This window comes from Carlito syrichta, unplaced genomic scaffold (assembly GCF_000164805.1).
Source record: "Carlito syrichta isolate Samal-C Ts95f unplaced genomic scaffold, Tarsius_syrichta-2.0.1 Scaffold135939, whole genome shotgun sequence".
NCBI lineage: Eukaryota > Metazoa > Chordata > Mammalia > Primates > Tarsiidae > Carlito > Carlito syrichta.
Genome location: NW_007080035.1, coordinates 1 through 23,596, shown reverse-complemented (window position 1 = coordinate 23,596; position 23,596 = coordinate 1). Strand labels below are relative to the sequence as shown.

At 50.7% G+C, this 23,596-nt stretch overlaps 1 protein-coding gene across 1 annotated transcript in view; it reads left to right on the top strand.

Moving 5' to 3' along the window:
• AGFG2 (ArfGAP with FG repeats 2) overlaps positions 1-22,576 on the top strand; it is a 24,228-nt gene extending 1,652 nt beyond the window's left edge. Inside the window, exons 2-13 of the mRNA XM_021708380.1 lie at positions 7,620-7,713; positions 8,870-8,985; positions 10,691-10,844; positions 11,407-11,569; positions 12,554-12,679; positions 13,346-13,378; positions 19,307-19,427; positions 19,634-19,716; positions 19,895-19,978; positions 20,803-20,931; positions 21,078-21,163; positions 21,472-22,576. Of these exons, the coding sequence (XP_021564055.1) occupies positions 7,620-7,713; positions 8,870-8,985; positions 10,691-10,844; positions 11,407-11,569; positions 12,554-12,679; positions 13,346-13,378; positions 19,307-19,427; positions 19,634-19,716; positions 19,895-19,978; positions 20,803-20,931; positions 21,078-21,163; positions 21,472-21,531 (1,249 nt within the window). The 3' untranslated portion in view covers positions 21,532-22,576. The remainder of the gene's footprint in view (positions 1-7,619; positions 7,714-8,869; positions 8,986-10,690; positions 10,845-11,406; positions 11,570-12,553; positions 12,680-13,345; positions 13,379-19,306; positions 19,428-19,633; positions 19,717-19,894; positions 19,979-20,802; positions 20,932-21,077; positions 21,164-21,471) is intronic.
• The last annotated feature ends 1,020 nt before the right edge of the window (positions 22,577-23,596 follow it).

Sequence of the window (23,596 nt, the reverse complement as noted above, 5' to 3'; positions counted from 1 at the left end):
CAATCCACTCACCTCGGCCTCCCAAAGTTCTGGGATTACAGGCTGAGCCACCGAGCCCAGTAGATCAATTAGTTTAATGGAAAAGTATTCCTGGCGGGGCTCAGTGTCTCAGCCTGTGATCCCAGCACTTTGGGAGGCTGAAGTGAGTGGATTGCCTGTGCCTGCGGGTTCGAGACCAGCCCAGGCAACTTGGTGAGACCCCCCCATCACTACAATAAATCAAAAATTAGCTGGGCGTGGTAGTATTCACCTGTAGTTCTGGCTACTTGGAAGGTTGAGGAGGAAGGATCACCGGGGCCCCGCAGGTCGATGCTGGGGTGGCTGCGAGCATGCCACTGCACTCCAGCCTGGGCGACAGAGTGAGACTCCAACTCAAAAAACTAAAAAGAAAAAGAAAAGTTCCCCCAAGAGGCCTGGCTTTGTATGAGGATGTATGTACCTCACTGGGTAGAGGCTTAAGTTTCCATGGGACCACGTAGGAGGAATCCACCAGCTACTTTTTAGTTTCAAGAAATCCTAAAAACATTTTTGCTTAGTATTTTGGTAAAGCATTGTGGGACACAGTCAGTGAGTGACACTTGACGTGGTAGTCTGTAGGGAACGTATTTTGGTGGTTGGGAAATGAGAAGTTAGGCCAACCCTTTGTTAGCAGGAAATGAGGGGAGAGTGAAAGATCAAGGTGCTGGGTTAGTACGTGAAGCTAGACTGAAGGCATGTTGAGAAAAGGAGGGGAACATCAGGTGGAACTCTGAGAAATTGGAGTTTCCCTATAATTAGCATGTACAAGGGCACAGCATATAAACCTTTTAAGGGGGTCTCATCAAGGCATTGCCTGTGTTCTTTTGGTGTGCTGTGTGAAGGGCTGGAGGCTGGCAGGTGGACCACAGACAGAACATGAGTCAGGGGATGCTTATTTCTGAAGATACGGCTCCATGGTGGCAGGGAGACCAACTAACGTCTTAAATGCACATGGTTGGTTGCCCGTGGAGTAGGAGTTTGTGGTCTCGGAAGTGAACATTGTGGCAGGCCAAGTTTGCACATAGATTGGCTCAGTTGACAAATACTCATTGAGTGTCTATCAAGCCCTAGACACTATTTTAGGCACTAGAGGCAGGGTGACAACAAAGTCCCCATCCTCATGTAGCTTGCATGCTAGTGGAGGCCATGGACGATGAATAAATAATTCTGGCTGGGTGCAGTGGCTCACTCCTGTAATCCTAGCACTTTGGAAGGCCAAAGTGGGAGGATCACTTGAGGCCAGGAGTTTGAGACCAGCCTGGGTCTCAGTGCGATCCCCTTTCTACAGAAAAATTTAAAAATTAATTGAGCATGGTAGTGCATGCCTGTAGTCCTTGCCTGTAGTCCTAGCTACTTGGGAGGCTGAGGTGGGAGGATCACTTGAGCCCAGGAATTCAGGACTGCAGTAAGCTGTGATCGTGCCGCTACACTTCAACCTGGGCTACAGAACAAAACGCTGACTTAAATAAATGCATAAAATCAATACATTAAAAAATACATAAAATTAAAAATCAATACATAAAATAAATACAAAAAATACAATTGTAGGTAGAAGTCAGAGCTATAAAATAAAATAAATTTCAGTGTGAATTAGAGAGTGATGGGAGCTCTTACTGAGGTATGATATAAAGAGAAGAAGTATTCTTTGTTAAAATGAAGAGGATATTTAGGAGGAAAATTGAAACACCATGCTTAGCACCATAGCCCGAGAAAGGAGACTGCAGAATGCCTTTATTTGAAAGGCCAGTTTTCTGTTCACTGTGTTACAAATATGTCTACCTCTTAAGGGGATGGAGTCTTCTGAGGGCAGTGAGCAGAATTTCAAGAGTTCCCAGCTGGCTGGATTGGCTGATGTAGCAAAGTTGACTGTTCAAGCCAAAGTTGGATTTCCTAAGTTCAGAAGAAAAACACACATTTTAATATTGGTGGGTGGGTATGACTATGCCTGCCTTCCTGCATGGATGAGCTCATTCTTGCTCTCTCTTTTTTAATGAGAAATATTTTCTCAGCTGTAGCAGAAACCTACAGTGTTGGTGTGAGGGCTTAAGAGAGAGGCTGCTAGTTTCTTCTGTTTCTAAATTTACATACATACCGCCACAATTGTAGGTCCCACATTTGACCTAGTTTAATTCATTTGGTTTTCTTCCAGTACCTAATTTCCTTAGCCTAGATATGGATCTGTTCAATTTCCCCAACATACACATATGCTTGTTTGTTTAGTTATATTTCTAACTCTTCGACTGGAGAATGAATCTGCCATTTGAAGCTTAAGATGGGACAAAAATTTGCTGCTAAAAAGCATCTCTTTCCAGAGCAGTGCCTTAAATGTTTTTTCTCGTTCTGGTTTTCCTCGATGCTTCTTTGAATAAACCACTGTTCCTCAGAAATAAAATGGATGTTGAGGCTCAAGATCTCATTGACATCAGGGATGGACACAAACTTTGACACCCAATTTTTTCAGCAAAACTTGGCATATTTTCTTGACCTGGCTGTTTGGGTCTGTCCTTTAATCCGTTGTCCTTCAGGTCTCAGTAATTGATACTTGTCTTTTCTGCTTCTGCCCAACTTTACTGTGGCGATGGGAGTTGGGCAGAATTAAGTTGGACAGACCTCGGAGCGGGGTGTCAAGAGATGTGCCTGACAGCTCTTTATTTGTGACAAGTTCCTGTGCTACCTATGCCTGTTTTTCCTCTCTGGCTTGCTAGTAGTGGTTCCTAGTTGAAGCATTTTTATCTCCATGGAAGGAAAGGTATAGTATGTTGTCAATAATTTAGTACTTTTCCATCTATCTGGGTTGAAGAGGTACCTGTGTACCTTGTCCCTGTCTTAGTCCCATCCCTCTGTCCCTTCCTCCTGTACCTTGCATATTCTCCTCTGCTGGGTAGAGTTGGCATAATCTCATTAAAGTACAGATTTAGGCCCATGAAGCGCCCATGAACCACTTGAAAAGCTTCTAAGGAGGTAATAAATTATATGCTAAGGAGATGAGAAGAAGGCAGGAAGAAATATGTAAAAAGAATTGAGATTAAGCCTAAAGAGGAGGGCAGCTGGTGATGCTGTTAGGATCTCTGCCTGGCTCCAATTAAGAGGACAGCTGTTGATTATTGCTACTGAGGAAAAACAAAGGAAATGGGTTGAAGCAGAATTTAGATTAGGAAGAGATTCCCTACAGTTAGTGAAACTGACCGAAGAGCAGGGTAGTAGGGAAACCTTTCTATTAGAGACTTCTGAAGGTTCCTAACAGGGACTCTTAATGGTGATGTTTGAATCCACGACAAGCGCTAAACTAGTTTAGAAGAGGAATCCCAGAGCAGAGAAACACAGTCGGGTGTATAAATTTGAACACATTTTCAGAGGCAAGGAATTCCCAAGTCCAAATTTGGCACAAATAAAAGAACTTGAGTGCTGGGTGGAACTGGTTTTTTTCCATTGTTGACCTGGTAGAATCTTTTTATCTGAGCAGTTAAGCAGGTTTGATGCTTTTATAAAGCAAGATAGAAGCAAAACCCTGGGCCAGCTTGAGGATGATGACCACAGAAAAACAAAAGGTGTGGTGTTTGTGGAAATAGTATGCCTTTTTTTTTTTTTTTTTGAGTTGGAGTCTCACTCTGTCGCCCAAGGCTGGAGTGCAGTGGCACGCTCACGGCCACTGCAACCTCTACCTGCTGGGCTCAGGCGATCCTTCCGTCTCAGCCTTCCAAGTAACTGGAACTATAGGCACATGCTACCACACCAGGCTAATTTTTTGATTTATTGTCAAGACAAGGTCTCACCAATTGCCTGGGCTGATCTCGAATCCCTGGGCTCAGGCAATCCTCTTGTGTCGGCCCTCCAAAGTGCTGGGATGACAGGTGTGAGCTACCATGTCCCGCGGAAATAGTATGCTTAATGGAATCAAAAGGGAAAAGGCAGAGGGGAAACGGAGATTTGGACAGGCTTTAGACTTCTACACATCCAAGTGGCTTCACTTGCCAAATAAGTCAGAGTACTTCAAGTGCCCTTTAGGTGCTCTGTGGAAAAGAAACTGAAGTGCAGAAAGGCAACATGACTGATGGAGGCCTGAGTCCTCATAATGTACTTGCTTCCAACTGGAAAAAGCCCTATGTGGGGAAAATTTATCTCTGTACTTCCCTACCAATTTCTGGTTAGAAAAAACAGAATGGTCCGGGCTCGGTGGCTCAGCCTGTCGTCTCAGCACTTTGGGAGGCCGAGGCGAGTGGATTGCCTGAGCCCACGGGTTCAAGACCAGCCTGGGCAACTTGGCGAGACCTCGTCTCTACAATAAATCAAAAATTAACTGGGCGTGGTAGCGCGCGCCTATAGTTCCAGCTACTTGGAAGGCTGAGGTGGAAGGATCGCTGGGGCCCAGCAGGTCAACACTGGGATGGCCATGAGCATGCGTGTCACTGCACCCCAGCCTGGGTGAAGGAGTGAGACTCTAACTCAAAAAAAAAAAGAAATAACAGAATGGATTTGTTGTGATAACTGAAAGGAAGTGTCTCCTTCTCTTCTTTTGGGAAGAACTTGAGAATTATGTTGGGAAGCTGGGTGCAAGTTGGAAAGTTGGGTTTGTGTAATTCCAGGCCAGTGACTCACATTTGGCCCACTGCACGACCTTTTTATGTACCCAGTAAAATGCAGTACACCTACGACCACATGATTTCAGCTACTGAGAGGAGAGGGGCTCTCGTTTCTAACTTGCTTCTCTCAGCCAGTGGTGGCCTCTCTGTGATTCAGAAAGAAATACTCTGACTCATAGGCCATGTAACTAGGCCTTCTTCCTGGGCTGCAGAGTATTGTCTTGTAGAGAGCTCTCCCTGCCCCCAAACTGTGATTCTGGTTATACATAATCCAGTCTACAGACATCAAGGTCAGAGCAATGCTTTTTGTACTGTACTGTGCTGTGGAAACATCCTGTTCCACCAGATTCATTTGGCCCAAAGCTCCTAAATCATTTCTTAATTTCTCTGCCTTCCCATCCTATCAACCTCCCACCCTCAGCGCGCGCACACACACACACACACACACACACACACACACACACGCACACACCCCTTACAGTCCATGCTAAGCCATAAGACGTTCTGTTGTTCTAATCATCCCCCTTGATTGATGCCCGGGTTGAGTCCTGCTCCTCCCCCCACAAGGAAGCACACCTCCCTGTTTACACTCTGCTAACAGTTCCTGGTTGTCCTTTCAGGAAATGTCAATGACCTTTTAGTGATAGGCTTAGAATCTGTTTTTCTAGTGTAAATATAATGTTTTACCTTTCCCGTGACCATTTCTCTTCCTGCTACATCCTGGAGTCACAGTCTCCCCTGATCAGTGCCTGACGGAATAGTGCCTGACTGCATTGCGACGTGCCCTTGTCCAGGCTTCCTCGATTCCTCTTCTTTTTTTTTTGAGTTGGAGTTCCACTCTGTCGCCCAGACTGGAGTGCAGTGGCCGCTCCCGGCCACCGCAGCCTCGACCTCCTGGGCTCCGGCGATCCTTCCACCTCCGCCTTCCGAGTAGCTGGAACTACAGGCGCGCGCTACCATGCCCGGCCAATTTTTGATTTATTGTAGAGATGAGGTCTCGCCAAGTTGCCCAGGCGGGTCTCAAACCCGCAGGCTCAGGCAATCCACCCACCTCAGCCTCCCAAAGGGTGGGATTACAGGCTGAGCCACGGAGCCCGGCCCTCAATTCTTCTTGATAGAGGACTAGGTCCCATCATTTTTCTATCCCCCAAGTGCCTAAATGCCTTGCATTTTAACAAAGTGAATTTTTTTGGTAGGAGCTAAAGAGGAGGACTTCTGAGATCACAGGGACAGTGAGATCTGGATAAATCTCAGGAAGGACTACCTTTCTGAGGGAGAAGGGCCTAGAGGCTCAGGTGAGAAAGAGCAAGGGAGAGAGTATACGAGCAGGCTGCTAAAATCAAAAGCAAAACTAAACCAAGCCATTAGTAAGAGAGGCATTAGGGAGAAAACTAGACTGTCTCTGAAATGTGATCGGAAGAGTCTTCAGGGCAGATCAAGTTTAAGAGCTGTTGTTTGATGTGTGGCAACAAAGCCTTCTTTTGGTTTTCCCTTCACTTGCCTTTCCTTGGAGCATCGGTCCTCTTTGATACTGCTTGTTTTTACGAGGCTATTTTGAGACCTTTTACTTAAACTCTAGCAGCAGAAGGGCTGGAAATAACCTGAACTGTAGCCTCCAGTGTCCTGTCCTTTGCTAGAATCCCAGGAGTAATTTTTCATCCAAAAGGCAGCTGTCCTTTGCTATTCACCCTGTACTGTGTCCCCCTACTCCCTGCCCCACTGCCTTTGTTTGCACTCGCACCTACCCTGCCATTCTCCCAGACTTGGCAGGAGCACCTTTATTCTGTATGCACCTGTAAGCATGAATGTGTTTCCTTCACTTGATTGTGAATTTTTAGGATTTCTATTTGGTAAACTTTCTCTCTTTTTCCCCTTCGCTTTCCTGAGGACATCAGCCAGGATACTGTTTATTCTAGATTTGCTTTTATTTTAATGACTTGATTTGTCCATTTTTCCCCCACAAGATCAAATGTCTGAGGAGGTCTCATCAGTTTAGACTGTCTTTTTCTTCTGGTCCCAGGGTCTAGTACATTTGTTTTGGTTTGGCCAGTTTTGTTTTAATCCAATGAGGGCAGTAGGTCTAAAGCAGAGTCAGACTTAAGGTGCAAAGAAAGAGGAACCTGTGAAGCCCTACCTGGCTTAGCCCCAAGTTTCCCATTCGAACACTGCAGAGACCAGTTGAGTGTAGGCAAGGAGGCCTTCTTTTCTTCTGGAATCTCCACAGGGTTTCTGTAGGCAGAACTGAACTCCCAGGGAGTTAATAGAACGAACAGAGCAGGCACAAAAGCGTTGCTACAGGATAAATATTCCTGGCCCATGCCAGTCTTGTGTTTCATAGTTGAACTTGACTTCTTCCTGCTTTATTGAAAGATCTAGATATAGGAAAGTCAAATATTTCTTCTGCCAGAGATGGCTTCCTGAAGGAGAGACACTCTCTTCATCCTAACACCACTCCACCCTTCTGGGCCACTACTCCACAAGAGTGGGGCAGCCGGCCTAGCGACTGTTTTTTTTGTCACCAAATCCTGTCTTTGTTAACATTATCAGGAGAGTCATAGGCCTTCGTTTTGGCCTTCTCTTATGTTTAAGGGATTTGTGTTCTTTTGGGCTCTGGGACATTGGAGGTTCTGCAGGTCTAAAACCATGATAAAACAGGAAATGGGAAGGGGTCATAAGTCTAAGTTCTCAGAGATGCCTCTTCAGCCCTGCAGACTGAACACTGACACTGTTGGGAGCTGAGCCAGGCTAGGGGAGGCTTCTGGATGGGCAGGCTCTGTTTTCCCTCTCCAGAATGACTGGGCTCACAGTATGTTCCTGACTCGCTCTTTCCTGTCTCTTGTTAGAAGCCTCCACCACATCCTTGCTTTCCTTCTTTCTTGGAATTAGGAATTAGCTTCAGGTGGGGGTTCACATGGTCTTAGCTTGTGTGCTGTAGCTTTATCCTTTCTCCCTCCTCCTCCTCCTATAGACAGCATGCAGTACTAACTGTACTATACTTCTCTTTCCATTTCTCTCCCACAGGAGAGGGCTGAACCCCCCTCATCGCGTCAAGTCCATCTCCATGACAACTTTCACTGAGCCTGAGGTGGTATTCCTACAGTCTCGTGGAAATGAGGTGAGCTGCCCCTGATGGAATCGCTTAGAAGGTTGTAGCTGCCCTATCTGTAGACAGAACTTTACCTCGGGATTATAGAGAAACCCTACAGTTTTCTTTTAATTTTTCAGTATGTAAGATTTCTTACCTTAGGTATATTTGCCGAATTTTAGTTTTGTATAACTAAGATGATGTTTTGTCTAGGCCCTTTTTGAGGAATCAAGGGAAGTAGCATGTCTCAAGGGGTAGCCCATGGGCACTGGAGGGGGAAAATGGTTAGAGTTCCAGTTGGTGAGTATTCAGCGTTGACTGGGCCAGCCCCTCTGGAGCCAGCTCTATTGATTTGAGCCTTGGCAACTTGGATCTAAGTCCATGACATTTACTGGAAAGTGACTTAAACCACTTCCCCAGGTAAACCTGCTGATTAGAAATTGCCATCCTTTGTGTTAGCGGTACTCCAAGATTATGGGTGGTTGGGTTCCTGAGAGGGTGCCATCAGGGCGTCTGGGGGATGTCCTGGAAGCCAGAACTCTGAAAATTGACCTGGACCCTATCCTCATCCAAATTTACTTCTCCATAATTCTCATGGTCCTCTATTTTCCTTTTTCTTTCTTTCTTTCTTTTTTTTTTTTTTTTTTGAGTTGGAGTCTCACTCTGTGGCCCAGACTGGAGTGCAGTGGCACACTCCCGGCCACCACAGCCTCGACCTGCTGGGCTCCGGCAATCCATCCGCCTCAGCTTTCCAACTAGCTGGAACTACAGGTGCACACTACCATACCCGGCTAATTTTTTTTTATTTATTGTAGAGGCGAGGTCTCGCCAAGTTGCCCGGGTGGGTCTTGAACCTGCGGACTCAGGCAATCCACTTGCCTTGGCCTCTCAAAGTGCTGGGCTTACAGGCTGAGCCACCAACCCGGCCATATTTTCCTTTATCAATACGTGCTATAAGATGTGATTGTAAATTTGGTTTTGTTTATCTATGGCATGACCTCCTCGTTAGATTCTAAACTCTGTGAGGACAGGGATTGTGTCTATTTTGCCAGGTATCCCCAGATCCTAGCACTGTGTCCTTGCTCAGTAGATCATTACTGATGAATCAATAGGGAGTGAAAGTGGTATCTTGCACATTCCATGCTTTGTGCTCTGACTCCTCTGTCTCCTGACGTCATTCTTCTAGGTTTGCAGGAAGATTTGGCTGGGTCTGTTTGATGCTCGGACATCCTTAGTACCAGATTCCAGGGATCCTCAGAAGGTGAAGGAGTTTCTCCAGGAAAAATATGAGAAGAAGAGATGGTAAGGAGTAGGAAAGAGGTTGCTATGGAAACATGTTCAACACATCCTTTATCTGACAGTCCAGCTTCCAGAGCTGAATTTGGGCTTTCTCACAAAGGCTAGGCTTGGGTTGATCTTCTGCTCAGATTCAGTTAGGGCTAAATTCTGACTTCAAAATAATAAATCCGCATGAAAGGACAACTTGTTGTCAGTCACTAACCCTGCGAATTTGATGTACTCTCTTTTGGGGAGACAGTAGGCTGATTGGAGTGGGGAGGTAGGCCTGCAGGAGTTCATTTTTGTAGCTCAGCTGACCTTGACTATGGGGAGAGGTGGCTGGAAGCATGCATCCCATAGCTTTATTCTTTAACCCACCGTTTGTGATTTATATGTATGGTCTGTCCTTCGTATGCACAAGTTCTGCATCCATAGATTCAATCATCCTCAGATTAAAAATACTTGGGGAGCAAAAAAATAAAAACATTACAGCAAGAAAAATTAAACAATGCAGTATTTGCATAGCATTTACAGTGTATTGAGTATTATAAGTACTCTAGAATTGATTCAAAGTATACAGGAAGATGTGCATAGGTTATATGCAAATACTTCACCATTTTATATCAAGGACTTGAGCATACTCTGATTATGGAATTCAGGGGTTGAGGGAGAATCCCGGAACCAACACCCCAAAGATACCAAGAGACAACTGTAATCTGTTCTGATGAAAAAACCAGCATCTCTGTTCTCCCTTGCCTTTTCTCTCTGCAGTGGTACTTCCTATTGTTTGGTATCTGGGGTGTCCATGTTTTGGGGAGTGACTGTAAGACGAAGAGAATGCAGAGACAGGGAGACTGGCACGGATAAGGGCACATTTTGAGGTCCCGTCTAGGATGGCCTCAGCATTAAGATGATACTTCCAGAGCAGGGACTACACAGACTGTGGTGGAAGGGCATTTTATCAGAAGTGGCAGCAGCCGGCAGGACAGAGGTATAGATGGTGAGCACCTAGAGGATGAGGTGGCAGGTGGCTTTTCTATGGGGCTGGAAAGGAGGAATTGGAAGAACAACCCAGGAAATAAAAACCGGGACCTTGAGTAGGAAGTTGGAAAATGGCATCTGCCTGTCAACATTCTAGTATGTGTTATTACTTGAAACTGAGATGATTTGAGGTGTCAAAAAGGAGCGAGAAAGGAAAATAAACACAAGCCAAAGCAAACTGAACATTCCTGCCTTAAAAAATGGGCATCAGCCGGGCTCGGTGGTTCAGCCTGTAATCCCAGCACTTTGGGAGGCCGAGGTGAGTGGATTGCCTGAGCCCGCGGGTTCGAGACCCGCCTGGGCAACTTGACAAGACCTCATCTCTACAATAAATCAAAAAATCAGCTGGGCGTGGTAGCACGTGCCTGTAGTTCCAGCTACTCGGAAGGCTGAGGCGGAGGGATCGCCGGATCCCAGCAGGTCGAGGCTGTGGTGGCCGGGAGCGGCCATTGCACTCCAGTCTGGGTGACAGAGTGAGACTCCAACTCAAAAAAATAAAAAATAAGATGCTCAAGGGGATGCCCAGGATAGGCAGAACTTTGCTAAATTCCTTTCAAAAAAGGGAATTAGTAGAGAAAAAATGAGAAAGGACTTAGACTTCTGTAATCTGTGTTTTTCCGAGCACCTAAGTTGAGCACGGTCCAAGGTTTCGTCCCTTTCTTTATAGCCTGACTATTCTTTCTCAAAGGTATGTACCCCCAGACCAAGTTAAGGGGCCTGTTTATGCCAAAGGCAGTGCCTCCACCCCTGCCCAGGGCTCCATCCCAGAAGGAAAGCCCTTGCGGACACTTCTGGGTGATCCTGTGCCATCTCTCTCAACTGCTGCCCCCACCTCAAGTCAGGTAATTCTCATCTGCCTTTCATGTTTATGCTGAGATTTGGGAGACAGGTGTCAGTTTTCTAAATCAGATTCCCTGGACTTAGGAGAAAACAGTAAAGGAGGTGTGAGTTGGTTCTCAGCCTTGCTGTTATCTCTATCTTGCATTTATTACCTCTGGACCGCATATCGTTTGAAAAACAGAAGCCAACAGTAAGTGATATTTAGAGAAGTCAGAGTACCAACTCCAAACCTGACTATTCCCTCTAAGGAAACACAGAAGGGAGCAGGACACTGCATCCAATACCTGGAAAGATGAGCTCCAGGGCACTGTAGGGCAACATTCCTGCATGTCTCGGGGTTACCTTAGCTCATACCCTCCAAAACATGTGGCTCTGGGAAGATGAGGAGGATGTGAGACATGAGAGGGACCGTGGCCACCTCTGCCCAGGAAGCTTCTCAGTTACGGAAGCTACTCCCTGTCTTCTCTCTCCACCTGCCTCCCTGGGGGCAGCCCGGGGAGCCATGGAGGGGCCTGGATCGTGTCTGAGATGCTGAGCACTGTGTGCGATTCCTTCTCTCCCAAGTCTGTCAGTCAGTCTCAGGCGAGGACGTCCCAGGCGCGGAGCTCTCAGCCACCTCCCCATCCCGTCAAGAAAGCCAGTACTGACCTGCTGGCTGACATCGGCGGAGACCCCTTTGCTGCTCCCCAAGTGGCACCAGCTTTTGCTGCATTCCCAGCCTTCGGGGGTAAGTGGAACTCGGGGTGAAAACCTCCCTGCAATGTATGCACTTACAACACAAGAAAGCAATCCCTTAGGGTGACCAAGTTCCCCATGGCTCCAGATCATCTTCAGACACGATGGTCTTTCTGAGGCCACAGGCTGGGAGGATTGGTGTCCAATAAGCCTGGCTGGGATTTTGTTTGACTGTAAAGCATTCCAGTTGGGGGCTGCTAGCACTTCCTCTTGGAACACTGGAAATAGCCTTTTTTTTGAGTTGAAGTCTTACTCTGTCATCCAGGCTGGAGTGCAGTGGCTGCCCCCGGCCACTGCAACCTCAACCTGCTGGGCTCCGGCGATCCTTCCGCCTCAGCCTTCCAAGTAGCTGGAACTACAGGCGCGCGCTGCCACACCTGGCTAATTTTTGATTTATTGTAGAGATGAGGTCTCGCCAAGTTGCCCAGGCGGGTCTTGAACCTGCGGGCTCAGGCAATCCACTCACCTTGGCCTCCCAAAGCGCTGGGATTACAGGCTGAGCCACCGAGCCCTTGTTAAAAACTTTCTCTGGCTATTAAAATGGGAGGCAGGGGATTGTCGTGTGTTCCATTTCCTCTGCCTCCTTCCCAAATATCAGCAATAGCCAACAGAGAGTTGAGCAAAGTGGTGTCTGTTTTCCTCTTTTTTATTTTTCAGGTTCCTTCTCCTATGTAAAAAAGTATTTTTTCATATGATTCTTCCCCAAACTAGGCCCTGACAGAAATGTTAATACTAATACCTCATGGGGTAAGGATGAAGGACGGCAAGGTGTGAACTTGAAGACCCCTGGGTGCCCCTTTCCCCTTACATGGATCTGGCTTTTGACGCCAGGGCCCTGCCATCTCCCTCTGAAGAGGAACCTGTGGAAAGGTGGAAGTCCCATAAGAGTGGGCTTTGGCCTTTCGAATGAGTAGATACTTACAAGAATATGCATAGCCATCTTCTTATATAGCCCTTATATTCCCTCTCCCTGTAGGCCAGACACCTTCCCATGGGGGCTTTGCCAACTTTGATGCCTTTGGCAGTAGCCCCAGCTGTTCTGCATTTGGCAGCATTCCTCCAGCTGGCCAAGCCCCCTTCCAGGCCCAGACGACACCTGCAGGTAAACTCCATCCCACTGCTTTCTTTTCTCTCTTCCAACAGTGTCCACTCATTCACATCCAGGCATCATCCTTCATTCACATGCCCACTCATCTAAAGGTCTGTGCAAAGGAGACAGAGCCCAAAGAGAAGCAGCCTCAGGAAAGGATGAGAGTGACTTGACATTCTTGTCAGGAAGAGGTGGTGCTGTTGTTCTATTTTTTTACATAAGAAAAGAAACTAAAATTGCAGTGAAGGTTATACACTAGGAGATTTCTGACTGTGAAGTATAGAAGACCTGAGCCCTGGAAAAATTGAGAATGGACGTGACTTTTTATCTAAAGTGCTCTGGTTGTGTGGTGTACTGCCCCAAAGGGTCAAGGTTCAGAGTAGTCTCCAGAAGTCCCCACTCATCCCTATGAGAGCAAAGGCCTGTGAACTCTATGTTGTGTCACTTAGCAATTGCAAGAGACTCTAGAGGCCTTCTTAAAGCATTTGGCTCTCCTTAAGTGCCCAGACATCAAGTCTTCGTAGCCTTTGGGCTGCCCTCTGCTTTTGGACATCCTGGCTGCACGGGAGGGCAGCTGGAGCGCTTTAAAGTCCAGATGTCTGGGGCAAAGCCAGTGACTTACGCTTTCTCTTTCTCCCTTCCTCTACCCACCATTCCCTTCTCCGCCCTCACTGCCAGCCAGTCGGATGCTAACTGGAAGTTACAGCTTTGGTAAGTTATTCTTCCTACCCCACAACCTACCCAAGGTCCTCTGATCATAGCGTTTTGAGGGCTGGAAGGTGCCCTTAAAATTGAGGCATTTTACAGATGAGGCAGCTAAGCCATTCTCCTAGTCGTGCCGCCCACAGAGTGACAGCGCTGAGGGAAGAGCCAGACTTCTTGACTGTTGCTTTGCCCACAGCATTCCCCCTGTGCCATTCTGAGCTGGTTGGTGGCTTTTGTTATTTTGTCTTTATTCTTTTGAATGGGACAAGAAGTGGCATTTTACATCAGTAAAAGTTAAAATTCACAAAGAGTTTCTCACAGTCATGTACTTAAAGTAACTGACACCACAAGCTTGAGATTCAAGACAAGATTCAAACTCCTAGACACAAGGAGAACATAATAAGCCAATGGAGGAGACTGTAACATGCTTTCTCACAAGATTAACAGGTAGGTAGATAGACAAGAAAGAAAGTGGGCGATTTGAGTAACTATTTAATGCCTTTGATCTGATAAATGTAAATAGACATTTGTAACCAACAGACTATATATCATTTTCAAACATATAACCCTTTTATAATTTTACCATATACTAGAACACAGAACCTCTATCAGTTCTAACAAATAGAAATTGCATGAGTCACGTTCTGTGTGACAAGAGATGTCCTAAACAAAGCTTAAAGGCATGAAGCAGGTAGGGAGTAGATATAGTATGGAAAATAGACAAAAGTCAATACTCATAAAGTGTTTTTAAAACTCTTAAATATGAAAAAAGAAATTGGACAAGGGATACAGGCAGGTAATACCCAGAAAGACTATGAAGATATTCTCAGTCTACCTAATCAGAGAACTGCAAACTAGGATAAGGTAATTTTGTGTGTGTGTGTGTACATATAAATTTTATTTTTTGAGAGACAGGGTCTCATTTTGTTGCCCAGACCGGAATGCAGTGGTGCGATAATAGTTCACTGCAGCCTCAAACTCCTGGGCTCAAGCAGTCCTTCTGCCTCAACCTCCTGAGTACTTGGGATTACAAGTGCGCGCTACTACACCTAGCTAATTTTTGTATTTTTGTAAAGACAGGGTCCCACTATATTGCCCAGACTGGTCCCAAATCCTGCTCCAGCCTCCCAAAGTTTTGGGATTACTGGCGTGAGCCACTGTGTCATTTTGCACATTATATTGACAACATTTTTAAAGATTTATAATGGCAAGTACTATATGTGGAAGTGGACCCTTTTGTACGCTGTTGGCAGGTATGTAAATTGATGCAGGAATATCTAATTTAGCAAGAAAGATACATTCCTGGGAATGGGAGCACTAGATGAAGCAGCCTATATAAGGTTGTTATAGATTGGTCTCTTCAGATATGCCTTTCTAGTGCAACCAGTTGCTTTAAAGACAGAATTTTCAGGGCAGACCCATAGAATAGAGAGAGAAAGCCTCAGCCCCACAGAAGTCCCAGGCATTAAATTCTTTGTCCAGTGTCTGGTGGTCTCAAAAAGCAGTCAATCTGCAGCCAAATACTGAACTAACTCACATTTACAAGGATTCTGCCATTGCTAGGAGCTTTCCCGTATTGTGTCCATGAGGAAGGAAAGCTCCCTTTGCAGTTGAGGAAACTGGCTCAACTTGGCCAGTGACTTGGCCAAAATCTAATGCTGGTGTCAGACCTCCTTCGCTTCCCACTACACCATGATTATGCAGGTGTTCCTGTGAGTGTGACATAGAGAGGTACTGGGTATGAAGTAGGAAAGGAGATTTTGAGAGGTGGGTGTCTCTTCTGACAAGCCTGGTTTTATTTTTGTATTTCTGAGGGGGAGTATGGAGAGGAGAAGTTTTTAAAACTACTTTCCCCCTGAAATCTCTGTGAGGCATGTGTACAAATCCAGCCACATGGAGTGAGGCTCTGGAAGTGTGGAAGAAGCATATGAAAAGCGAACAAGAGCAGAGAGAACTCCTGGGCCACGGCCTCCGTTATGAGAACGCATCCTCTGCACCGGGGTCGAGTCCACTTGGGTTAGGGATGGCTCTGCCCCCTGGTGTCCTCAGGGAGGCACAGCATGGCCTGCAGCCCGTCCCCCGTCTGGCAAGGTGGAAGGCCTGGTCCTCACTGGGGGAGGTTCTTGGAACGTGAAGACTAGGCCCTTCACTGAGGAGGCCGCCCCATCTGAGGAGAGAGAGCTGTGTTCCCGTGGGGCTTCCGTGTGCTGCACTGTGGGGTGGACAGGCAAGGGGAAGACCTGGCCTGGAGAATCAGTGACAGGTCCAGCACCACCCTTCTGGCTCTCCAGCCTGTCTCACGTCCTGGGGGTGGGGGAGGATTGGCGACCAAGTGTGCACAGGGGCAGCCAGAGCTTTTCGTCCAGGAAGTTTGGAGGGAGGTGGCGAAGGAGAGCGCCGTCCTGTGGGTGCTGACACTCAGTCAGAGGGAGCTGGTCTTCAGGGCCTGGCGGCAGGCAGGCGCAGGTGCTTCGTGTTCCCTGCTGGGTTCTGAGCTCCTCTATCTTAGGGCCTGGGCCGCTGTCATTTATGCCTAGTGCCTGGCACATGCGCACATCCCCTCGAAGGGACAAATAAAGCGTTTAAAAAGGGAAGAGCAAGGAGGTTCAAATTCCGGTTCTGGGACATCCAGAAAAGCCCAAAACTCTACTGACGAGAAACCAGGCTGTGGTATTCGTGGGTAATGACTGAACCCTGACCTTTTTTATTTGCCTTGCCAACTTCCTAGCCTTTAATGTGATTTCTTTTCCAACCTGGCTCTGGTATCACATACCAGACAAGAAGGACAATCAAAGTATTTTCCAGCCCTGTAAAGCTGTTTTTTAGGGACTCGGCACCTTTTCAGTCCCTTGCCTGCTCTCTCTGAACTCTACCGTTACCATTACTCCTAAAGCTTCATCTGCACATCCAGAAACTCGGCTCCCTCGTTGTTCCTCAGACTGCCCATTTCCTTTACTGCTTTCAGAATTCCTTGGGTAACTGTATGCTGACAAGTTGCCCAGTCAAGAAATCTTTGACTACACCTTGGAAATGTTCCGCCTTCCTGGGCCAAATCAATGAAAACCTCACATACGCGGATTTAAGGGTTTTGGGGTTTTCTTTGGTAACTTCTCCCCCCCTGAAATCCATATAACCAAACGGCAATTCAGCCACCTTGAACACAAGACTTCCTGGGGCTGCGTCCTGGGCCTGGTCGCTCGCATTTGGCTAGAGTAAAAATCTTGAAGTATTTTATAGAGTTGGACATCTTTTGTTGACAGGAGACAGAAAGCAACAAAGATTGGAGCGGCAACCTGGCTTTGCCTTTCCTTGTCTCCTGTCTATCTTTTCCTTTCCCTTTGTTTCCTCTTGTCTCATGAGCAAAGTTACCTTCCCTCGCGAACGCGGTCCTCGCCTCCTTGCCACTTCCCATGGGCTGCATCCGTCAGCTCTCACGCCGGGATTCCGCCTCCACTTCCTCTGCTTGCACAGCCCTCTTCCTACAGAGACACTCATCTTTCAGATGTATCCCCGTCTTACCCATGCTGGTCTCTGTTGTCTGACTTCCCTTCCACCGCTGCGCCTCTAGGAAGAGGAGCCCGTGGCCTTCTTCCTTTTCCACGTTCCTGTCTGTTCATCTCTTTACGCATTTTATGGCATAATGTGCACATTGTTCTGCACCTTGATCATTTAAAGCTAAATTCTACTAGACATTTTTATCAGTACATGAAAAGCCTCCTCATTCTTTTTTGCCTTCCTTTTTGAGTTGGCGTCTCACTCTGTGGCCCAGGCTGGAATACAATGGCACGCCAGGGCCACCACAGCCTCAACCTGCTGGGCTCAGGGGACTCTTCTGCCTCAACCTTCCGAGTAGCTGGAGCCACAGGCGCAGGCCACCGTGCCTGGCTGATTTTTTTGTTTATTGTAGAGATGAGGTCTTGCCTAGTTGCCCGGGCTGGGCTTGAAGCCCTGGACTCAGGCAATCCTCTCGCCTCAGCCTCCCAAAGTGCTGGGGTTACAGGCATGAGCCACCATGCCCAACACCTCATTCTTTTTTATAGCTGCATAAGCGTTCATTGTATGCATATACCATAACTTATTTAATCAGTTCCCTATTGATGAATATTAGGATGTTTCCGGTCTTTTGCTGTTAAACAGCTCCTCTGCCTGCCCCTTCATGTGACGTATCCATTAATGGAAATGCTGGTTTCAGGAAAGGACAGACTCTTCCATCTCTTGAGGGAAAAAATGGGACGTGCAATAACTTTTTATCATGTTTTGCACATTTGAAAGTTATATCTGTAAGCAAATCCCTGGCAGTGGATTTGCTCTAGTAAGGACATAGTTGATACAGAAATAAACAAAAGCGGCTGGGTGCAGTGGCTCAGCCTGTAATCCCAGCGCTTTGGGAGGCCGAGGCGAGAGGATTGCCTCTGCCCGGGGGTTTGAGACCAGCCTGGGCAACTTGGTGAGAACTCGTCTCTACAGTAAATATAAAAACTAGCCGGCCGTGGTGGCGTTATGTCTGTAGTTGAGCTACTTGGAAGGCTGAGACGGAAGGACTGCCGGAGCCCAGCAGGTCGAGGCTGCGGTGGCCGTGAGTGTGCCACTGCACTCCAGCCTGGGCGACAGAGTGAGACTCAGACTCAAAAAAAAGCATGTGAGTGCAAATATGTCAGGTTCTATGAAGGAAAAGAGCGTGGTGCTGTGAGAGGAAACCAGGATAGTGAGTCAGGGAAGGCCCATCCAAAGACATGTTCTGTTGAGCCTGAGGGTGAGTAGGAGTTTGCGGCCAAGGCCTCGGGTGGGGACTCTTATTAAAGGCAAAGGCTGCAAGCTGTGTGCTCAGGGGAGGGTCCGGTCTGGACCTGAGACAACCAGCCAGTGTTTCCTTTGAGATGCTGTCCTGCCCCTGTGACCCTGAAAGCGGGCTCTTGTATCATAGGTATGGCAGTGCCTCATATTTGTGTTGCCCTTGACAGATTTCAAAACCCTTTCGTGGATCTCAGAGGCTCTTTACAACCAGCCACTGAGAGAGCTCTGCAGACGGTTCGCCAAAGTCACAGAGGTGGTAGAGCCAGAGCTGGCATCTCATTCCTCTGGTTCTGCTCTTTCAGATGCTCACTCAGCAGACAATCACTGAGCGCCGTCATGTGGCACACACTAGGCAGAGCTTCCAGCCCTCGGAGAAACAAGGGTTTTTCCGTCTGGGGTCTCATTTTACCGTCACGACAGCCCAGAGTGGTCGACAGGGCCCCGCCATGCAGGTCAGAGACTTTCAGGCGCAGATGAAGAGGCTTTCTTAAAACGACAGGGACTCACACCTCTTCCCACGAGACAGCATTGCTTAGAATTTCCAGGACTCTTGCCCCTTGGGCTGTGTGGCGAGGCTTCCACTTGGGGCTTTTCTTTTTGACTGTGAAAACGAGGGAGGGAGGAGAACCTGGCAACCGGCCTGGCCCCATGAGCACAGGGCCAAGCTCAGGGCGTCAGGGTGGCCTCCCAAGAGGAGGCGGCTTGGTGGGGGAAGGAGTGGTACTGACAGCTGGAAATGTCTGCCTGTCCGTGCCACGGTCCAGGAGAGCTTCTTACCCTCCTTCACAGCTCCTCTGCCTGCCCCTTCGTGTGATGTATCCATGAATGGAAATGCTGGTTTGAGGAGAGGACAGACTTTTCCATCTCTTGAGGGAGAAAGTGGGACGTGTAAGCCAAACTAGAGCAGGAGGGAGGACGGCCTGACACAAGGAAGAGCGGCTTTCTCAGCAGTGGCAGCTCTGTGCACAGGGGAGCCCGAGAAGGGCTGAGCTGTCACCTTGCCCAGAGCCCTCAGTGGGAAACGAGCCCTCCTGAACGGGGGGTCAGAGGACCCAGTGGGTGCTTCTCATGACGTCGCTCCTGCCCTTCCAGTCCCGTCTCACCACAGCACTCCCTGTTGTGTTTCCTACAACTGCCCAGGGAGCAGCCAGGTGACTCCATTTGGTGCCGCTCCTCTTGCACCTGCCAGCCAGCCAAACAGCCTTGCTGACATGGGCAGCTTCCTGGGACCTGCGGTGCCAGCTGGAGGTGTCCCTGGCAGGTAGGTCCGGCATCAGGAAATCCACCGTGGGGCAGGAGAGCCTGCCCAGAAGCACTGGCCTTGCTCTTCCCAGCCTGGTCGGTGCCTCCTGGCCTCCCCTCTCCCCCCGCCCCGTCCTTAAGAGGGGGACAAGTTGTCACGTGGTCCCCTGCCCAGCATGTGGGCCCTGGAGGGTGTGGCTGCCAACGGGTCTCCCTGTGTTGCAGCATCTTTGGGATGGCCGGCCAGGTCCCGGCGCTTCGGTCTGCCGTGGGTGGTGGCGGCGGCAGCACTGGGCTTGCCTTCGGAGGTGAGTCCTGCCCGGGGAGGCTGGGGGGGATCCAAGGTCAGGAGGCCGTGGGGGCTCTGGACAGGGTGGGGATGCAGAGAGCCGCACATCGCGTTCCAGAGGAAGGCTCAGACGCCCTGGGACCAAGCAGGTGACCAACAGTGACCCTCTCTCTCCCGCCTCGCCCATCCCTGGGCAGCCTTCACCAACCCTTTCGCAGGCCCTGCCGCCCAGCCCCAGCTGCCTTCCACCAATCCGTTCCAGCCCGACAGCGTGGCCCCAGGTAGGCTTCCCGCACAGGCGTCTGCCCTGCCCGTTGAGCCTGCCCCGGGAGCCCCTTCCCCTCTGCGACCCTTCGTCTCCGGCTGCCGGGCAGGCAGCCCCGTCCGCCCCTGCCCGTGTAGCACCAGGCCACCTAGCACCCAAGGCACAGAACCAGACTTTAGAACCAGAGAAGATCAGGCTGCGACTTACCTGAGTCTGTGCTGAGGACTGTCTTCGTGATGACCGACCGTGGCAGTGACTTCCTGTCTAAAAGCCTCCGGGTGCCCAGCCTCTCCCTTCTGCGCCTCTGCTCAAGCCCCCTGCCTCACAGCCCTGTTCCCTGTCCTTGTCAGCCCAAGTCCTGGGGTCCCCTTCGGCCTCGGCTTTTCTCCCCTCACTTGTGCGCGTGGCCCCCACCTCAGGTTCTCTGCAGCCTTGAGGCCAGGGAGAGAGAAGTAAGAGCGCTTGCAGCTGTCCCCCGGAGCAGAGCGCTTCATGGCCATTATTTGGTTTTCGCAGTAGTCCTAGGAGATAGGTGCCGTCCCCATTTCAGAGCTAACTGAGGCACAGAGAGGGCTAGAAATTTGCCCAGGTTTAGTAGGTGGCAGCAAGTGCCCAGTTCCGTGCCATGCGCGTGTCTGTAACCACGGTGTTCTCCACGCCACGACCCCTGGCTGGCGTGAGAAGCTGAAGAGTGCCATGGCTCGTTCGGGGGACTTCACTGGGCACCACGTGTTCGGGAAAAACTGCATCCCGTTTTCCCATCTTGGAGGGATTCAGGAAAACGGTTCTCCCGCCTACTGCTCAGACGTCCGCCTGAGCCTCGTGCCTCTTGCTCCCCAGGGCCCGGCTTTGGGATGAGCAGTGCTGGACCCGGATTCCCCCAGACGGTGCCACCCACTGGGGCCTTTGCTGGCACCTTCCCGCCACCCCTGTATCCCCCACAGACCTTGCTGGCTCAGCAGCAGAATGGTAAGGGGTGCAGATGTGCCTCCTTTTCCCGCCTGCCTCCCAGCCCCACCGTGTGCCGTCTGCTTTGGGGCGTGGCAAGTGCCTGTCCCGCAGGAGGGTGGGTGGGGCTGGGACCCTATCCATCGAGTCGCTCGCTCGCCTCCCAGGCTCGACCTTCGGGGATGTGGGGCCAGCCAAGCCCGGCCAGAGGCCCCTGAGCCAGCCGGCAGGGATCTCCACCAACCCCTTCGTGGTGAGTGCCCAGCGTCGGGGCCGTGGTGTGGGCTTTCCCACGGGGGCTGGGGTCCGCGTCCTCCAGAAGACAGCGATACGATACGGGGCCTCCTGCGCCTCCAGGCCAGAGATGGAGGGAGGCGTTGCTGGCCTCAGTGCCTCTAGGCGCTGCTGTCGCCCACGTTGCGCTGCCCCCTCCACCCGCGTCTTTCTCTCTCCCCCACTTCCCTCAGCAGAGTCATTGTGAGGGAGAAAGGAGCCCTGGACCGGGGTCTCTGGCCACCAGCCCTCTCCTCTAATCCAGTGATTTGTTGTTTTTCTTTCCAGACCGGGCCCTCAGCAAGCCCATTTGCCTCCAGGCCTCCGACCACCAACCCGTTCTTGTAGCACTGTGTCCTTGGAGGGACTTTTCTGGCCCCGCGAGCTCTGGTGACCGCTGGCCTGTGGGGCTGTCTGTGGGCCTGGGGCCAGAAGAGGCCTGGGGCTTGGGGTGGTGGAGGTGCTAATGCTTTGTGGGGCCTTCTGGGGTCACGCGGAAGCCCCTTCTTCCTCCTGTCCCCACCCAGGGGCCAGGCCCGGAGGCGGGAAGGCAGGGCTTGGCTTGAGGGGCGATGGGAGCGGATCTTTTCCGAGTAGAATTTTGTCGCAGCCCTCCTCCGCCGCCGCCCGCGGCACACACGGCACTCCCCTCTCTCGTGGCGCCACCGGCCCAGGAAGCTGTGGGCACAGCCTGGCGGGCCTTCCTCCGGGGAGCCGCTTGTCTCTCGTGCCCTGCTCCCCGCCCTGTGCTCCTCCTGGGGACAGCAGGGTGAAGGGGAGGCGTGGCGTCAACTGGAACGACGGCCAACGGCCCTGGGACTGAGCAGACCCCGGGGCCCGAGCGCCACGGGGGGCCCGGCTGGGCCGCACACGCTTTCCTCTCCCTGGGCGCCCGCCACGGGGCCTGCATCGTTGGCTTCCCCAGCGCACCCCCTCGTCCTGGCACTCGGACGGGCAGTTTTACCCGCGAGCTCACACAGGCCTCACTCCTGTCCAGCACTTTCGTTAGCCGTTGGTGTCACGTTTGGATACCAGTGTTTTATATTTATACATAGAGAGAATTTTCTAATATAGCCTATCATATATACATGCACATACATACATATATGCGTATATACACACATCCCGGCCACCGTCTTGCTCCCAGACAGCTTTCACGCGGGAACGGAGTGAATCCCCACCTGTGCCTCGACCATCAAAGTCAGGGCCCCGGGGGAGGGGGGGCAGCCATGTGTCCTGACCACCCTGGAGCCTGGGCTTTTCCAGGGAAAGGCTCTGTGCAATTGGCTGGGACTTTTTTCTTTTTCCAGTGCCTCCCCCACCCCCAGATCTCTGCACCAAAGCTCCCTGCAGGCAATGTTGGAAAAGAACTGCATTTGAAAGAAAACGAAAATGGCTCTCCTGGTCTTGCTTTGAGCCAGCCTGAAGGGACCACAAGTCAGTCAGCCTGATGAACCCCCCCCCCCACACACACACTGGTGGTCTGAACTGCCCAGGCTGGTGACCGTGCTGCTACTGGCCGAGGCAGAACGGGGCCAGCCTCGGCCTGAACCAGAGGCCTGTGTCAGCAGCAGGACGGAGCGGGGCAGGAGAGGGCCACTCCCGCAAGGGGCTCGAGTTCGGCAAACTTGGCAAGGGGGGTTTCCCCTGGGGCTGGGGTGGGCAAAGGAGGTTGGTGCCGAGCGGAGACGGGCGTGGACCGAGTGGGAGCGGCCCACTCCTGCGTCTGGGACATGCTCAGCCCCTCCCAGACTCTTTCCGCCTGGCGCTGTTGTGTCCGTGGCCACGCGTCCGGGCTGCTTGTGTGGGGACAAGACAGACCTGCCTCACCTCACTGGGCAGAGGCTGGGACTCAGCCCTGTTGACCCCAAGACCAGGAGCGCCCCTTCCCTTTCCGCCACTGCCCAGGAGCTCCTGGCCCGCAGCTGCTCATTCTTGGCGTTTCTCTGGGCCTTCCACAGAGAACAGCGAGAGGTGGGAGTCGGGTTATCCGTGTATTTGCTTCACAGGTGTTTCTGAAAATGCCGCCGGCTGCTGCCGTCTGCCTGGCCAGGCTGGCCTCCCCCAGCCCGGCCCAGCCCTTTCCAGGAGCCTGTCTCCCCGCCTCCGCCATCCGGGTCTCCCGGGTGGACCGCCGTCCTTCGTGCCCGGATGCTTCGTGCCCTCTTGGCCGGCCCCTCCCGTGATCTTCGTCCTGCTCCCCACCCTCTCCTTTCTGCTTGGAGCCAGGGCGGGGGCAAGCTGAAGTCGCTCGGTGTGCGAGGAGGAGGCGCCTCTGCACCTTCTCCCCGGCGCCCCTCACACAGGCCTGGGCTGGGTGGACGGGCCGCGCGCAGGAGGGCCTGGCGCTGTCTCCCGGGCATGTCCTCGCTGCCTGGGCTCGGCCCGGGCCCTGCCTGGAGACGCCCTCCCT